At 57.2% G+C, this 17326-nt stretch overlaps 1 protein-coding gene and 1 long non-coding RNA gene across 3 annotated transcripts; one reads left to right on the forward strand and one right to left on the reverse strand.

Moving 5' to 3' along the window:
* Positions 1-6780: 6780 nt before the first annotated feature.
* HES4 (hes family bHLH transcription factor 4) lies at positions 6781-8542 on the reverse strand. 2 transcript variants are annotated; one of them, XM_086715318.1, is made up of 4 exons: positions 8100-8542; positions 7924-8019; positions 7730-7817; positions 6781-7633 (listed from the first exon to the last, which is right to left on the reverse strand). In XM_086715318.1, exons 1-4 carry the CDS (start codon positions 8184-8186, stop codon positions 7272-7274), a joined length of 633 nt encoding a protein of 210 aa, XP_086571444.1. In that variant the 5' UTR covers positions 8187-8542; the 3' UTR covers positions 6781-7271. The 2 variants fall into 2 exon arrangements, with proteins under 2 accessions (XP_086571444.1, XP_086571445.1); XM_086715319.1 differs by having other exon boundaries at positions 8132-8541.
* Positions 8543-8688: 146 nt separating this feature from the next.
* On the forward strand, positions 8689-16775 carry LOC147577690 (uncharacterized). Its single transcript, XR_015254359.1, has 4 exons — positions 8689-9718; positions 10960-11020; positions 11641-11808; positions 13310-16775. It is a non-coding gene; the product is annotated as an uncharacterized LOC147577690 (long non-coding RNA).
* Positions 16776-17326: the final 551 nt, after the last annotated feature.

Genomic DNA, 17326 nt, shown 5'->3' on the forward strand with positions numbered 1-17326 from the left:
GTTCTAGGCGGGACAATCCCTGGAAGCCCAGAGGCAGGTGCTGCTCTAGGAACAGCAGGTAACTGCTTCCCCCCTCCCCACCTTCCCTTCTCCAAACTTCCCCCAACATCACATCGCAGGTCTGAGGGGACCGTGCCCCCCAGACTCCAGTGGATGGCAGCCAAGAAACCCACAGCCCAGTTACCACGTGCACACGCTGTTGCAGCCACAGGCCGTGCAGTCACAGCTGCCAGCCCTAAGAACTTCTTGGGGACTGGAACATTCTGGCACTATTTCATTCATTTCACACAGCCCTCCCAAGCTCCAGACGGGGGTGGCCCAGACATTCCCCAGGGTTCTGGGGCTCATGCTGGGCAGGCAGGTCTCCCCACCCAGGAGGAAGCTGCCTTGCCGCCTTTGGGGAAAAGGTCAGATTGGAGGCAGGTGACGAGGCTCATGGGGGTTGGGGGGAAGCCCACGGCTCCTCAGGCCCCACCCTCCCAACTGTCTGTGCCTGTGTGCCAGGGAAGGACCCCGTGTGTGCCCTCTGCGGGGGGAGGGGGGGTCCTTCTGTGTACCCTAGTGCCAGGGAGGAGCCACATACACAAAACAGCATTAGCCTAGACACCCGAACCTTAGTTTCTGTCTTCAGAGGGGCAGGCATTCGCCCAGCGACTTCTGGAAAGTCAGCAACAGCCTCCTGCCACCAGTCTACTTGGTAACAGTTAGCTCTGGTGTCTAATCCTCTGGGGACCACAGGCTGGGTGGCTTATCCACAACAGAAACATATGTCTCACACTTCTGGAACCTGGAAGTCCGAGATCAGGGTGCCAAAGGGGGTCTGGTTTTGGCGAGGGCCCTCTTCCAGGAAAAGTCTGCCCAAAGATTGCCAGCTCTAAGTGGGCAGACTGGTCAGCTCAGATCCTGGGATGTGACCCTCACCTCTTAATTTTACAAACCAAACTCCTAGAGCCAATTCATGGAACTTTCCCTTTTCCCAAAGCAGAAAAGGAGAGAAGGAAATTGCTTGCTCACGCAGCCAGACGATGGCCTGTCCCACCCCAGCGTTGCATTCAGAGCTGGTCTCAATGTACAGAAAGAAGCTCGGCCAGAACTTACATACGTGACACTTTTCCTGACCCTAGACTGGCAGCAGAGCTGAGGTCCAGGGCACCCACTGCAGGGCGTGCGGCCTCAAAGAACAATGAGAAGGGATTCCAGTCAGCCCCCGCCCTCTGGGTGTGAGTGTTTGGCACAAGTTGGGGGGTGAGCGCGGGGGCTGGGATGGACACTGCCACCTCCCTACATCCAGGGGCTGCTGAGCTCCCCCTCACTGTGCTAAACAGGGCCTGGCAGGGCCTAGCTCAGCCGGTTAAGCGCCGACTCTTGATTTTGGCTCCCGGGCACTTTTTTTGTTGTTAGTTCGAGATTACAGTTTGTGGGATCGAGCCCTGCCGTCAGGCTCTGCGCCTACAGCATGGAGTCTGCTTGAGATTCTCCCTCTCCCTCTGCCCCTTCCCCACTCTCTCTCTCTCACACAGTAAATAAACATTAAAAAATAAACAGGGCAAGGGATGCGGGGGGGACCGTGAGTGCGGGGAGAGGCAGGGCTGGAGAAGCGTTCCTCTCCACCAGCCTCTGGCCGGCACAAGCAGCTGCAGGGAGGTTCCCCTTCCTGGCCCACTGGGTAGGATGTTCCTGCTGGCTCAGGTGTGTGAACCTCCGTTACATTAAGGTCAGGGCTTGACGGGGACCAAGCCCAGGGCTTCGAGCGTCCAACACTGACTTTCTACTCCTCACTGAGGACCTATCTCCCCACACAGACATTAAGACTCCTGACTGTGGAGGCCCAGGAAATGAGCCCAAAGCGACCAGGTAGGCGGGCGTCAGGTGGGACACCAGGAGGAAACACCTTCGAGGCAGCAGCAACCAGGCACTTTTTGGTAACCATGGTTACCAGGCTGCCAAAAGAGTCGAGGCACCCCACCGAGGAGAAGCGCAGTGTGGCCTGAGGGTCACAGGGTCTGTGCTGGGGGGGGGGGGGGGGGGCGCAGGGCCAGCTGCCCATCCAGGGTGGTAGCCCTGTGGCTCTAGCATGAAGCATCCCTCATCTACTGGAAACCGGCAGCCTGTGAATGCCCAACCCCATGCTCTGACTCAGGGTGCCCTATCACTTACGCCACAGAAACGATCCCCAGTCTCACCTGGATCCCCCAGGGGTGGACCCGGCCTGTGGCTGGTCAGCACCATGGCAGGGCCCTGGACCTGTCACTGTACCCACCCACTTGGGGCTTGCTAGGAACTGCTTCCAGATCAAAGCCAGACCGGCCCAAAGCAGAATCAATCCACCCTCCGCTTATGACCACAGCTGTAGGGACTATTTCTGGGGTTACTCTCCCCAAAAGTCCAGTCCTCACCCCCACCCAACCTCTTCCACCATTCCATTGTCAGGAAGACAGGTGGGGGGGACTTGTCAGGTGACCATGGGTACGTTAGCTGTTTGTTGCTATTATTTATTTTACGTACAACTTATTGTTACTTACTGCCACATAACAAATTAAAGTATAATAGCTTAAAACGACACGTCACACGGTTTCTGAGAGACAGGAGTCCAGGAGCTGCTCAGCCGGGTGGTTCTGGCTCAGGATCTCTCATTAAGTTGTTGTCAAGATGTGGAAAGTGGCTGGGATCTCACCCGAAGCCTCGAGGGGCTGGAGAACCTACTTCTAAACTCACTCTCACTCAGGTCCACACTGTGTTGGCCTCTCCACACTAAAGGACAGCTGGCCTCCCCCAGAGTGAATATGGCAGACACAGAACAAGACGTACCTGCAGCCTAACCTTAAAGAGACATCCCGTCACTTCTGCAGGACCTTACTGGTCACATTCACAAGGCTGCAAACCAGGAGGGGACCACTGGTGGCCTTCCAGGAAGTGGTCGACTCCAAGGCCTTTTTCCTTGACCACGGTACATCCCAGGATGGATGCAGTCTGGGGAGCAGAGACAGAGAAGCCAGACACAGCTGTGGGAACTCTCAGCTCAGCTTTCCCCTCTGGAAAGGAGCAGGTCCTGGAGTCAGAGTGAGGCAGAGCTTGCCAGTTGATGATGGGAGGAGGCTGCCGGGGCCTGGAGACGATCAGGGCGGCCACTGCAGCTTTGGCGCCAGAGCTAAGGCCTTACCTCTCACAAATCAGGGCTCCAAGCAGCCCAGCCCCTCCCCTACTCTGAATTTCCAACTGACTGCAGTTTCATGGACCTATTCTTCTGTCACCATAGGGACTGATTCTCCAAATTCCCAAAACCTAGGATTTGCTGTCATCGATTGGTCCCCCAGCTCTGGCCCCACAGGCAGAAGGGACCCGGACAAACAGGGCTCCCACGCCCACAGAGGCAGGCAATTCTGCTGACCGTGCATATGGATTCAGCACACATTTATTGACCCTTGATCCTTGCCAGGAACTGGGCTGGAAGGAAACGCAGATACTGAATGAGACTCTGCCTGCTTAGGGAAGGGAACCGACCCAGGAGGAGGAGGTCCGGACCCCTCCCCCACCCCTACCACACAGCCTGGCCAGGAGATGGTGCTTCCTAAGTGTCTGCAAGACAAACGCGGAGACAGAAATAGCTGGCTGGGTGGGTAGGAGGCTGGAGTCAAAGGAATAACCAAGAGCCCATCTGGGGGCTGGGGGGGTGGGGTGGGGGGTGGGGGTGGAGGGGGCAGAAACGGGTGGAAGAGTGGGGAGTGTGGGAAGGAGAACCCCTGATGAGGGAGGGATTACTGCAAACCTGGGGCCATAACTCCTCCCACTGAGGCCTTGTAGAAACTGCTGGAGGGGGTCTGCTGGACCGGGCTGGTGTCCAGGCTGGGCGTGGGGAGGGGTGGGATGCTCTCCACAGCTGGAGGCAAGGATGCTGTTCCTGAAAACCAGGTGCCCTCAGCTGCTGAGAAGGGGCAGGCTGCTGGGGAGGGGGCCAGCTTCAGCCTGAGCTGTGCTTGCTCAGACCTCCCGAATCTAAGCAAGAATGACACCCCTCTCAGCTATAAAAAAGAATGAGACCTTGCCATTTGTGACAACACAGATAGACCCAGAAGGTATTGTGCTAAGTGAAATGAGTCAGACAGAAAAAGATAAATTCCATGTGCTTTCACTTGCAGGTGGAATCTAAAAAACAAGACAAATGATCAAAAAATAGACTCTTGGGGCACCTGGCTGACTTAATCGGAGCACGCTACTCTCGATCTCGGGGTTGTGAGTTCAAACCCCGTATTTGGTGTAGAGATTACTTAAAAAATAAAATCTTTAAAAAAACAGATTCAAATACAGAGAAACAAACTGGTGGTTGTCAGAGGGAAGGTGGGTGGGGGACTATGTGAAACAGGCAATGGGGATTAAGAGGTACAAATTTCCAGTTATATAATAAATAAGTCACCGGGGTGCCTGGGTGGCTCAGTCGGTTAAGTGTCTGACTCTCGTCAGTTCAGATCACGATCCTGCAGTTCGTGAGTTTGAGTCCCACATCGGGCTCTGCACCAACCATAAGGAGCCTGCTTTGGGATTCTCTCTTTCCCTCCATGTTTGCCCCTCCCCTGTTCACACTCTCTCTCAAAATAAGTAAAATAAACATTTAAAATTTTTTTAAAAATTGGGGCAGCTGGGTGGCTCAGTCAGTTAAGCATCTGACTCTTGGTTTCGGCTTAGGTCATGATCTCGTTGTTTCGTGGGTTCGAGCCCTGCATCGGGCTCTGCACTGGCAATGCAGAGCCTGCGGGGATTCTCTCCCTCTCTCTCTGCGCCTCCCCTGCTCTCTCTCTCTCCCAAAATAAATAAACTTCATAAATTTAAAAAAAAAATTTTCTTTTAAATAAAATAAATAAGTCACAATGAAAAGTACAGCACAGGGAATATGCTCAATAATACTGTAATAACTTTGTACCCTGACAGACGGTGGCTACTCCAATCACAGCGAGCACTGTATGGAATTGTTGAACCACTATGTTGTACCCCTGAAATTAATGTAACATTGTACATCACCTATACCTCAAAACTAACAAAAGACACTCTTCTCAAACTTCCTGACTCCATCCAAATTAATCAAGTCAGTATGAATTGAGCCATTCCAAGCAGCTGTGAGGACAAAGGTGGTTGACACAGACGTGGCCCTGGCCTCTGGAGCCCACGGACACCGGTGGGAAAGTGGGGAGAGAATTCCAGCCAGGAGGCTGAGTTCAAAGACACAGAGATCAGAAGGGGCTTGCATGGCTGAGGAACTGTGTGTGGTCCCTGACAGAGCCTGAGAGACCCTCGGAGGGTCCTCACTGCAAATCTCCCTTTGGCAACAGCGTTATTACCAGAAACAGGAAGTAAAAGTAGCATGGGGGTGCAGGTGGGGGTGGGAAGGACAGGGAGTAAGGCAGGCACGAAATGGGACACCAGGGATCTGGTCTAGAGTTATCACTGCCCTTTTATGAGAGGAGGGAGAGCATGACAGCCCCAAGTCCCAGGTGATTTCCCCAGGTGGCTCTTTTCATTTGGCCACACAGGTGGGGAGGACCCTCTCTTTCCTGCAGGGTGTGTGGGCCCCTGCTTTGTACAAACTCTACCCACCCTCCAGGCCTCCCCCCCACCAGGCTTCACATCCCCACCCCACCCCTCTTCTGCACTGAGGCCCTCCCTGAGCAACTGCTCTCCCCCAACCAAGCTGAGCTCCCTGCTCCAGCAATAGACCCTGGGCAGGTCTCTTGCCAAAGAGGGCTTCCCAGGCCTTGATCAACTGTTCTTTCCCCACAGCCCTGCCAGAGCTGCAGCTCCGAGACAGAGGGACTACTTTGAGGTTCCCCCAGGGCCAGGATCACTGAAATGTGTGTATCTCCAAGGCCCACGTGGCTGCCACCATCTAGCACCACTGACCCAGGTCCTTGACTCTCAGGGAGATGGGCAAAGCAGCCAGACGGCAGGGATGACAGGCTTGGTGGGGACTTGGAAGTCCCTGACAGGTGAGCATGGCTGAGTGTAGGAGAACCAGGTGATTCCTGCCTACGACACGGCCACGGAGGCCCCTGGAGGAGCAGCAGACTAACCTCTGTCAGTGACCCACCCTCTTTCTCCCTGAAGAGCCCTGGCCAAGCAGGAGGCAGGCAACCATCTGATGAACTCGGCTGCAGTTGGAAATGAATCTTGGCTCAGCCTCAGATGGGCTCAGAGTGAGACACTCCAGTCTCAGCTTATGTGGCTCAGAACACCCCCTCGTTGCACCTGGAGCACAGCCCCCTGCAGCAGCTCAGGAAGACCTGGGACCGCAGGACAGTGACTCCAGGGCTGATGTCCAATGCTGCCTAGTATCACTGCCTGGCACTGTATGGCTGACACAGTAGGTACTCAGGAAAAAGGCATGGGCAGGACCACCCTCCAGTCTTCTCCCACTAGCAGAGACCTCCCCTCCCAGGGCACACGTCAAGACTGGACTCTGGTGGGGGAGTACCCCTCCCCCTCCCACCGCTGGCACTAAGTGTTCTTTGCCAGTCTTGCCCCAGTTCCTTGTCCCCAAGACTCAGACACCCTCTCCTGGGCAGATGCTGCCCTGGGGCTGACTCAGTCCAGGGAGCTTTGTGTTGAAGGAACCAAGAGAACAAAGTAGGAAGTGGACCAGGCCAGTGCTGAAGCTTCAGGGCAAGCTTTCGGCTCTGGCCACAGCTCAGCTGCCCAAGACAAGTGTGTGACTATGTCTCCACCTTCCAAGGTCCACAGAAGTGGCAGTAGGGTAAAGTACCTTAAAAAAACAAAAACAAACAAACAAACATCTTGCCCAATGACGCTGCACAACTGCTTTCCCACGCTGGGATACATTCTGGGAAACGTGATGACTGTCACCTTCCCGCCTGAGACTCCTGAGGGGCCTCTCCACCCCCACCCCGCCACTTCTAGGAGGGTCGCTGGCCTCTGAACCATAGCAGGCGCACCAGCCAGGCCCGGCGCGCGGGGGGGGGGGGGGGGGGGGGGGGGGTGGCGGGAGGAGGGGCGGGAAGGGAAGGAGGGAAGGGCCGACCTGAGGGTGCAGACTGTGGGGAAGAGCAACCCGAAGTCCCGCCCCGGAAGTCCAGCGCAAAGTAACCAGCAGACCGCCCCCACCCCCACCCCCAGCTAAGCGCTGAAAGAGACGTCAGACTAGACTCTTCACAAGGACAAAAAAAGATAAAAACTCTCTCAGTGTGGGCCCTGGAAACAAATACTCTCTGGTCCACTCCCGGCAAAGGCCGCGGCCCTAGAACGGGGTGCAGCTTCCGCTACAGTCCTCACCGCAGCCACGGCCTCCAAGGCGCGCCCCGGCCCTGTAGGCCAGCCCTGGGGGCGGCGAGGGGCGCCCCGGTCAGGCCTGGCGGGAGCCGCAGCGCCAAGACCGACCCGGGGCGCGGCAGGGGGAAGAAGGGACCGTCGAAGGCCGCGAGCGGCGGGCAGCCGTAGACCTGGGCCGGGGGGACGGGGCGGCGCGAGGGCCCCAGCTGGCGCAGGCAGGCCGCCAGGTGGCCCAGCAGGCGAGAACGCACGTCAGCCGGGACGCCCTCGCAGCCGGCCAAGAAGCGATTCACCTCCGCCAGACACTCGTTGAAGCCGGCGCGGTACTTGCCCAGGACGGCGGGGTCAGCGCCGAGCGCGGCTGCGGGGGCGGCAGGGGACAGGCGGTCGGTTCCCGCCGCGGTCGCCCTGAGCGCCTCCCGTCACCTCCCCCTCCCGCGCCCCGCCCGCGCCTCACCTGTCACCTGTACGCGTCGCAGGCTCTGCAAGTGCCTCACGGTCATCTCCAGGATGTCCGCTTTCTCCAGCTTCGAATGGCGGGAGCTCTGGGGACAGGGACGGTGTGGGCGGCTGGCAACACAGCGGCGCGCCGAGGCTCCCGGCACCCGCCCCCCCACCGCCCCTCGATCTCACCTCCCGACCCCGACTCACATCCTTCCTGAAGGCATCCAGAACGAGGGTCTTGAGCTGCGCGAGGCTTTCGTTGATGCGCGCTCGGCGCCGCTTCTCCATGACCGGCTTGGAGGACTGCGGGCCGGGCTGTGGCTGAGTCCCGCGTGCGTCCGCCCCACCCCACGCCCCCCACCCCGCGCCCGGCAGGTCCCCACCTTTCGGTGTTCCGCCACGCTCCGGGGCTTAGCCGGCGCTCCGGCCGGCGGCGAGGCTCTCGGCTTCCCCGGGGTCTCCGCGGGCATGGTGCGCCCCCGCGCCTCCGGGCCCGCGCCGAGCGTCGCCGGCCGCCGGGCTACTTAAGGCGGCGCGGCCGCAGGGCGTGTGAACTCGGCTCCGCATTCTTTCCCACGCTCGCGCCAGCCAATGAGCGGCTGCGCTCCCCCTCCCCGCTCCCCCCAGCACACTCGCGGGCTGCGCGCGGGGCCGCCCGCCCCCGGCCGCGGCCCCCGCCAAACGTCAGTCAAGCCTGCGCCCCGGGCCCGCGACAAAGGCCACTGGAGGCGCCCTGCCCGCGCCCGCCTCCAGCTAGGCCGGGACGACGCGGGAAGGGCGCCCGCCCCCGCCTCTGCAGCCGCGGCCGGAGCCGCACGCCTGCGCCGGGCCTCTCCGGCCCGCCCCGGGCAGCGGACCCCGCCCCGCCCCCCTCCCCGGGCGGGGCGGAGTCGCGAGGCCCTCACTGAAGCCCAGCGGAGTCGGGGTGGGGGTGGGGCGCGGAGTTCACGGTGGGCGGCGCGGGAAATCTGAAAGGAGAATTCTCCAGGGGAAGTGGGTCAGACGCCCCACCCCCGCCCGCCCCGGGATTGGCGAGCCTTAGTCCACGGGCCTCCCGTTTTCCTCCGCCATCGCCAGTCCCCACCAGGGCCTAGGGTCTCATCTGACCTGCCACGCGCTTAGCCTCCCGGGGTCCCCACGGCCCGCACACCTCCTCAAGGCCTGTGACACAGTGAACACCAGCCACTGGGCAGGACAGAGGTCCGCTGCCCAAGGTCATGAGGCAGGCAGGGTGGCGTCACGGGACATTTAAATTGTGACATAGAACCAATGAGGGTGCTGCTGCAGGTAGAGGGATGTCACCAGTCACGCAGGAAGATGTAAGGATGTCACCTGGTCAGGCTGGCGATGCCACCAGATAATCGGAGGTGATATCTCTGGTGAAGGTACATGGTGATAGCCCAGACAAGGGGATGTCATGGGGCTGGTGATGTCACATTGGTCTAGATTACCCAACAGCAAAGTAGGGCTCACAAAAAATGAGGAACAGTTACTAAAATCTGCTTATTTCAGGGGTGCTGGGGGCTCAGTCAGTTGAGCATCTGACTTCGGCTCAGGTCCTGATCTCGCCTTAGTGAGTTCCAGTCCCGCATGGGGCTCTGTGCTGATGACTCAGAGCCTGGAGCCTGCTTCTGATTCTCCCTCTCTCTCTCTCTCTCTCTCTCTCTCTCTCTGCCCCTTCCCTGCTCAAACTCTGTCTCTGTCTCCGTCTCTCAAAAACTAAAATAACACATTAAAAAATTGTCTCTTTCTCTTAAAAAAAAAATGTGCTGTTTCAAAGTGACATAGTGGGAAAAACAGGACTATGTTTATCTTCCTGTTCCATATTGTTTTCATTCTGGGGGCTTTTTTGGTGGGTTTTGTTCTGGTTTGGCTTTTTGTTTTTTGTTTGGTTTGTGGTTTTTTAAGATTTTATATTTAAGTAATCTCTACACCGAAAGCGAGACTTAAACTCACAAACCAGAGATCAAGAGTCGCATGCTCTACTGACCAAGCCAGCCAGGTACCGTGATATTATTTTCATTTTGAATTATATTGCTGGCCTATACTCTTTTGAGTACTCAGAGTCTCCAGTCCACTGTGGCCTGATGGCAGTGTTGCCATCCATCCCACAGACATTTCTGGGGCTCACTGTGGGCCTGGCCAGCCCTTGGGGTGGGGGAAGCCTATCCTGGGGCTTCTAATCTGGTGGATGACAGGGCAAGCAAAATAATCATTCCTTTGGAAGTGATAGAAAGAAATGGGTGGGCTGCTGGGAGAGAAGAAATCTTTCTTTTCACCTCACATCAAGGTGGGATCTTCTGGGGAGAATGCAGCTTTGCAAGGCCCCAGGGTGAGGGAGTGGCATCCCTAGAATTAGAAAGGGACCACAGAGGCCAAGGGAGGAGGGGAAGGGGCGGGCAGAGGCTTCTGGCTCCAGGAAGGATCTGAGAGCCTCAGGGGCCTTTTCTGAGCAAGGCAATGAGCCAAATGGCAGCTCGGAAAGGGTTCCCTCCACTGTTGTGGGTCTCCATAGTGAGTGTCGTTGGTGCTGCCCCCTGACCCAACACCCATTCCCGGGGTCCCACTTTGGGGTCCCATCCAGAGGCCTTCGTCCCATTCCGAGGCTGATTGTAGTCTAGTGCCAGGCAAAGATTGCCCCTGCCCTCTACCGATGCCCCCCACAGTCGGCCTGGGGTGCAGGGATGGGGCAGGGGGCAGCTAAAGTTCTCCCCACCACACAGTGGCACACAGGCACCCAGATGAGGCTACCCATTCCCCTTTCCGGCCTCAGAGGAGCATGTGGGAGGAGTGGAGGGGGCATTGGAAAGCCGCTGGGGTCAGGCAGGGTTCTTCCGAAGGGGACCCCCCCCCCCCCCCCCCTGCTAGCATGAAAAGCCTAGGAGCGTGATTGGTCCGGCGGTACAGGCGCGGCTCGGACTAGTCTTGCTGTCGAGGAGGTGGAGGTCATGAGGATTCCAGAGGACAGAAGCCCGCGGGCGCCTTCGGTGGCCACTGGCGCCTCCTCCTCTTTCCAGGAGTGATGGAGGAAGCTGTCTCCAGGAGGACCAGATGTGGGTGGGCTCTGGGAGGCCCCTAGCCTCCTGTGGAGGCCAGATGGGCAGGGGATTCAGACTGGAAGGAGAGGCCTGACGAACTACATTTTTGGCCATTCTTTCCCTCACTAGTTGTTAGATGGGCTGACTTACCTTCCTATACCTGCGTCCTTGCCTGTAAAATGGGTCATCTTTCTATTTATTCCAGGATTACTGGGAAGGTAAATGAGACCCTATTCTGAAAGCGCGCAGCACGCAGAGAGAACTGGGTACATGTCAGCTACCTTGTTGTTACTTCCCCAGGGGAGCAGGTGGGAGACAACTGGATAGAGGGGAGACTGAGGCAGGGAGAGACAACTGGATAGAGGGGAGACCCAGGCAGGGGAGACAACTGGACAGAGGGGAGACTGAGGCAGGAGGAGACAACTGGGTAGAGGGGAGACCGAGGCAGGGGGAGACAACTGGGTAGAGGGGAGACCGAGGCAGGGGGAGACAACTGGATGAGGGGAGACCGAGGCAGGGGGAGACAACTGGGTAGAGGGGAGACCCAGGCAGGGGGAGACAACTGGACAGAGGGGAGACTGAGGCAGGGAGAGACAACTGGGTAGAGGGGAGACCCAGGAAGGTGGAGACAACTGGATAGAGGGGAGACTGAGGCAGTGGGATGCCTGTCCTCAGCTTCATCATGTGCCCCACAGTGCTCTCTACACTGTGAGCACACCCTAGGCTCATCCTCAGACACTGGCCAGAGAGGGAAGCAGGCCCCCACCCAGTGTCTCCAGGGGCCTGTGTCTTGGCCTTCCCAGCCCCAGCCAGCCAGGAGCCCTCTCTAGGCCAGAGCTTTCCCAACGGCCTCACCACCGACATCCTCACTGTGTCTTTCCCACAGGGCCGCAACCCCGCTATCTGTATGGTCTTGTCTCTCTGGGCCATTGTCCGTCAGACTGCCTCTGCAAGGAAGCACAGACTGGTGCCATGGAAAGCCCGCAAGGAGAGGTCCCATGGAAAGGCCTGGCGTAGGTATTGTAGCCAATAGCCCAGTCGTCTCAGCAAACACGTGAGTGAACCCCTAACCCGAAGTTGCCATGCCACCCACTTTATGTTTTCCCAGCTGCCCTGTGTGCTCTGCTCCAATTGTTTTTAACTTTTTTTAATAGTTCATTTGTTTTTGAGAGAGAGAGAGAGGGAGCGAGTGAGCGCAAGTGGGGGAGGGGCAGAGAGAGAGGGGGACAAAGGAACCGAAGCAGGCTCTGTGCTGGCAGCATAGAGCCTGATACGGGGCTCGGACTCACGAATCATGTCATCATGACCTGAACCGGAGTCAGATGTTTGCCTGACTGAGCCCCCCAGGCACCCCTCTGTTCCAATTCTTGATTCACAGGACGGTTGTTTACTATGACATCTTGGGGTCATTTGCTACAGTAGTAGGAACTGGGATAGCTGGATGGACCAAGCCCTGGACCCCGGGAGAGGGGCCCTTTCCTCCCACCCACCTCTTCCTCGCTGTCCTCATTCCCTATTTTCTTCAGCATTCTTAATTTTTTAAAGTTTATTTATTTATTTTGAAAGAGTGAGAGAGAGCTCGCGTGCGTGCACGAGAGAGGGACAGAGAGAGAGGGAGAAAGAGAAAATCCTGAGCAGGCTCTGTATCAGCACAGAGCCCGATGCAGGCCTTGATCTCATGTGAGATCAAGGTCTGAGCCGAAACCAAGAGTCAGATGCTTAACGACTGAGCCCCCCAGGCGCCCCTCCAACCCTTACAGAGGCTCAGTGGTTTTGAGCCCTGGCTTTCCATCTGATGAGGTGCTTCTTAGAGCCATCAAAGGTCAGCTGTCTGTCTTTTGTACCCAGGCCCAAGTGGGCCAAGCCCCAGGTGGCTGATGGTCCAGCGGGCATCTCTGGGGCCCACTGGTGGTCGTGCGGAGTGGGGGGGGGGGGGGGTGGCCAAAGCAAGGTAGTCAGTGTGGGAGTTTGTGGGGAAAGACAGAGGTATCTTCTAGTCCAGACCTGGGACTGCAGCCTTGTGGGCAGGAGGTCTCACATAGGCCACTGTGAGCATTCACATAGGCCACATGACAGTATTTAGCCAATGTCCCTTGAGGGCCTGTGAAGTGCTGTCTACCGATAAACAGCCCCATCCCCCTCCACCACAAATTTTGACATGGGGTTAACAACTGTATTTACACCCTGCCCCTCACATTCCTCTGGCGCATGGATTCCAGAACATCAGAGACACCACAGACCACCACCTGCCCCTGTGTCCCCCCCCCCCCCCCCCCCCGCCCCGCCGTGTACCCTCCTCTCCTGCCAAGAGGCAGCAGCCCATTGGCTCAGGCAGCTGGGACCAGAGCTGTCCCAGGCTAGAACTGTTGCAGTTTCTCTCCTGCAAGGTGGGAGTTAGGGGCTGAGTCTTTTATTGGTGTTTGCTGGAATTGTAAAGTGACAGAGGCCAGGGCTGACGGGATCCAGGATGCAAGATAGAGGTGAGGGAAGCATAATGCCCAGGACCCAGGCAGAGGCCAGGAGCACAGGCTGCGGACGCTGTTTTGACATTCCAGGACGACCCTGATCTTCTGTGGCCAGAGGGGCATCTTCCTCCCTTACAGGACCTGGAACTGACACACCTTCCCTCAGCTCCCAAATCCTGTCCCCCAGCACCCGCTGAATGACAGCACCACCCCCCAGCACCCGCTGAGTGACAGCACTGACCCCCAGCACCCGCTAAGGGACAGCACCGCCCCCCAGCACCTGCTGGGTGACAGCACCGCCCCCCAGCACCCGCTGAGTGACAGCACTGACCCCCAGTACCCGCTGAGTGGTCAGGGTGTTATCAATGCTTTCACCCAAATCTGAGCACTGACACCTCTCTACATTTGGGAGGTGACAGAAGCCCCTCCAAGCTCTGTCTGCATGGGGCTGCCTGGCCCACTGGCTCCCCCGGGTGCTGCTGTTCATTCTTCTTGGACCGCTGCACCTGGTGAGAGGTGAGCTTCCTTGTGCCTCCTCTTTGGCACTTCCAGACCTGTCTCTTTCCTAGCACAAACGCCCCAGATTTGAACCTCATATCATCAGATCTTGTTGAAGTTGTCTGCATGCCTGGGGGCTTCCCTAAAATCCTTCCTGTTTTACTTCTGATTCCCTGTCACTTTCCCCAACCACTCCTGTCATAGTTCCTGGTGATCTCAGAATCCACAGGGGATTCTCCAACCTTCTGTACATCCTCCCCTTCAGCAGTCCTGTCACCTTCCCAGCTGGCCAGGGTCCTTCTCACAACTGCGGCCTCTCCACAGTCTAACCTCAAGGCCCACATTCTCTGACGAGTCCCCAACCTTGCAGCTCATGCCCTCCACTCCCCTTTAGCCCCGCCGAGATCTGCGGTCCTTGGATAAGACCCAGGTTAGTACTTTCTCATCCCCTGATGGCCTTTCCCTCCTCTGTATCAAGAGAGACTCTCCAGATCAGCCACTGTGCCTGCTCCCTAACCCTGCCCCCCTCCTCTTGCTTCATCATATTCACTCGGCCAAGCATAACCCATGTTAAATCCCAGCTATCTTTGTGTCTTTGTTCCTTCTCACAGTTGGTGGATCCGGGTGGTGCTGGTGGCTTCCCCAGGGCCCCACTCGTGCTGTCAGCTGAGGGTCAGCTAGGCTGCGAGGATACAAGTGGCACTACGTATGGACACGTGGGGTTGTGGTCACTGGGCTTCTGGCGCTCTGCCACGTGGCCCCATCCTGCCCAAGCCGGACCAGTTTCCTCACGTGGCTTGGCCAACATTTCAGAAGGGTGAAGCGGAAACTCAGGGTCTCTTGAGGCCTGGGCTACAGAACTCACACGGTGAAACTCCTGCCAACATTTCATCAGCTGAAGCAGGTCACAAGGCCAGCCAGATTCAAGAGTGAGATGCCGTGGCCGTGTTTCTCTATCAGTCACGTCAATCTTCCGACATCCTGTAGCTGCATGTGGCCAGAGGGGCACCGAGCCACTGATCAGCCTTGCCTTACACTCTGGACCACGGGCCTCTCGTGGCTCTGATGCTGCCCAGGCGTCTTACGTTTCCTGGCCCCTCCCCAGCGTGCTCCTGAACAGCTCTAGCACACTTTTGGTCTCTCTCCCACAGTGCCTCCTCCCTGTGCTGCTCTCATCTGATATGGAGCCGAGGACACACAGGCCTGCAGATCACACGTCCTTTGGCTGAGCCCCGTGCTCTGTGTGTACCGGTGCTTCCTGCACGAGGCTCGTACCTGGCACCATCCCCTCTCTCTGCACCCTCAACCCCTCTCCCTGTGCATTCATTCCCATTTTGCTGTTCAGGGTTAGAAAAGCACACACGGCAGCAACTTATCAGGTCCCCACCTCACTTTCCATCTGCCACTGCTGCTCTGTGGCAAAGATCCCAGAGCGGCCACCTACCTCGTGAACCCATTTCCTCTCCTCCCTTCTCTCCAGCTCTCTCCCGGTCTGCCAAGACTCTATGGACACCAAGCTCACCAAGGTCACCAGGATGTCCCTGTGGCTGATCTAGTAGTGACGAGGTGCCTACACATCCCTCACTGCTTCTTAGACCTGTCAACCCCCGATTGCCCTCCTGCCTCACTGCCACTCCTTCTGCCTTTCTGATTTCTCCATGAGTCCTCACTCTCTCTGCGTGTCCCCACTCCCTTGCACATCTCACTGAGGCTCCTGCTGGTGGCACTCCAATTGGTATCCACAGCCTGGGCTTACCCATGAACCCCAGGCTGTATCCTTTACCTGATTTTAAGTCTAATAGGCATTTCGACTGCAACATGCCCATAACCAAGTTCCTGATAGTGTCCTGTGGTGTTGGATTTTGACCGATGCTCTTAGTTTCACACCCAACCTGGAGTTCCCACCCACTAGGAGGCCCTGACCACAGGGGCACAGGTGAGGAGGTCAACCTCCCTCGGGACTACTTTTGACCTGCCTCTACCCTGCACAGCCCCAGCCTCTTCTCTCTGGCCCAGCCTCTCACCTGCACTGACTAGCAGGTGTCTTCATGTTCTCCGATGTAGCCTCAGGCTTCTGATGCCTCGTGAATAAGTCTTTACACTAATTTCTCTGTGTAGACAACCGGGGCGGGCAGTGTCTCTGCCTGGTGATTGGGCCTGACTGAGGCTCCTTGCCTCCTCTGCGCCTGACCTTTCTTGGAATTCTCAGGCCAGCGTTCTGCCGTCGCGCTTAACACTTGGAGTCCACTCCCCACACTGGCCCATCGGGCGCTACTGCAGCTCTAGCTCCCTGATATATCCGAACGCCACTTGTGGCCATTTGCTCTCCTGCCACTGACTGTGTCACCGTCACCTTTTGCCTGGATTTTCACAGCATCTCCTGATTGGTCTCCAGCTCCCTTCCCGACCCGAGGTCTTTCACTTCGTGCAGCTGTCCCGACGATCTTGTCGGGCCTGAGTGGAATCAGGCCAGGACCCTCCATGGTGAAAGCCTGGTGTGTTCCGTGGCCAGCCACATGCCCTACTTCTCTGCATCCACTCTCCAGCCTCACTGCCGCACTCCCGTGCAGACACACTCCTGCCTCAGGGCCTTTGCAGCATCTGTGTCTCTGCCTGGGAAGCTCTTCCCTCCCTGAGGTGTTTACTCAAAGGCCACTTTGGTATCTCCTCTCTGCCTCCCCCACTTCAGGACTTACACTCCCCCCTTTCCTGCTCTTTCTTCTTCCTGCTTATCCCTGTGAACAACGTGTGCCATCTGCACCTCCCCATCCCGTGTGATGTCTGTCCATCGCACTAGAACATGAGCTCCATCTTGCCCAGGGTAGTACCTGGCACGTAGCCTTGTACTCCGTAAAGACGTGTTGGCCAAATGAGTGAGTGACAGAGATGATATCTCCCAACATCCAGACAACGATACCATCTTTTCCCAAAATCAGTGTGGTGACCGTTCCACTGGCATCTGAGCAATGGAGGGATACCTTCCAATATCTGATGTCAAAACATGATTTTCAAGGCAAAAAAAATCCCAAAAAGCAAACACGACTTCCATGCAAATGCAGAGCGAGCCCATGTCCAGTGTCTGTTTCGCTCACCAAAGAGGAAACCAACAGTTCCAAGAGGCTTTGAGGGAGGAGTACAGGTCAGTACAACACTGGCAGATGTCACATGGGGCGGCAAGACTGTGTTTCTCCAGGATTGACGTCCCCTGTGTCTGGTGGGACAGATGTCTACACCGTATTAACTTGTAACTTCAAGGATATCAGCAAAGGCACCTCCAGAGAGACCTTCAAGGATAGGAAGGATCCTTGTGTCTGATTTCCAAGTTTAGGATAATTTTCTTAACACTAAGAACTGGTGGCCTCTCCCCCAACCATCCCACCTGAGTCTCCTCCTCCCCACTTTGGCCCCAAGGCCCAGATCCCAACCAGGTAGAGTGAAGGATTGTGTGGTGTGGCTCAGGGCAAGGGCTAGACTTCATGGGGTATCAGGGCTTTGTCTCCTGAGGCGAATTCTGCAGAGAGGGAGGATAAGATGGCTGATCCTTCCTTCTCTTCCCCTCCCCACCTCTTCCTCTTCCATCGAAAGCGTGTGCGGAACAGGTCAGGCCCA

Source organism: Puma concolor, chromosome C1 (assembly GCF_028749965.1).
Source record: "Puma concolor isolate L17-30 chromosome C1, mPumCon1.1.hap2, whole genome shotgun sequence".
Classification (NCBI taxonomy): Eukaryota; Metazoa; Chordata; class Mammalia; order Carnivora; family Felidae; genus Puma; species Puma concolor.

Coding starts and splice junctions, on each gene's coding strand:
- HES4 (XM_086715318.1), bottom strand. CDS start 8,186: ATGCCCGCGGAGACCCCGGGGAAGCCGAGAGCCTCGCCGCCGGCCGGA. Junction 7,818..7,923: donor TGGATGCCTTCAGGAAGGAT/GTGAGTCGGGGT, acceptor CCCTGTCCCCAG/AGCTCCCGCCATTCGAAGCT. Junction 7,634..7,729: donor GCGACGCGTACAGGTGACAG/GTGAGGCGCGGG, acceptor CCGCCCCCGCAG/CCGCGCTCGGCGCTGACCCC.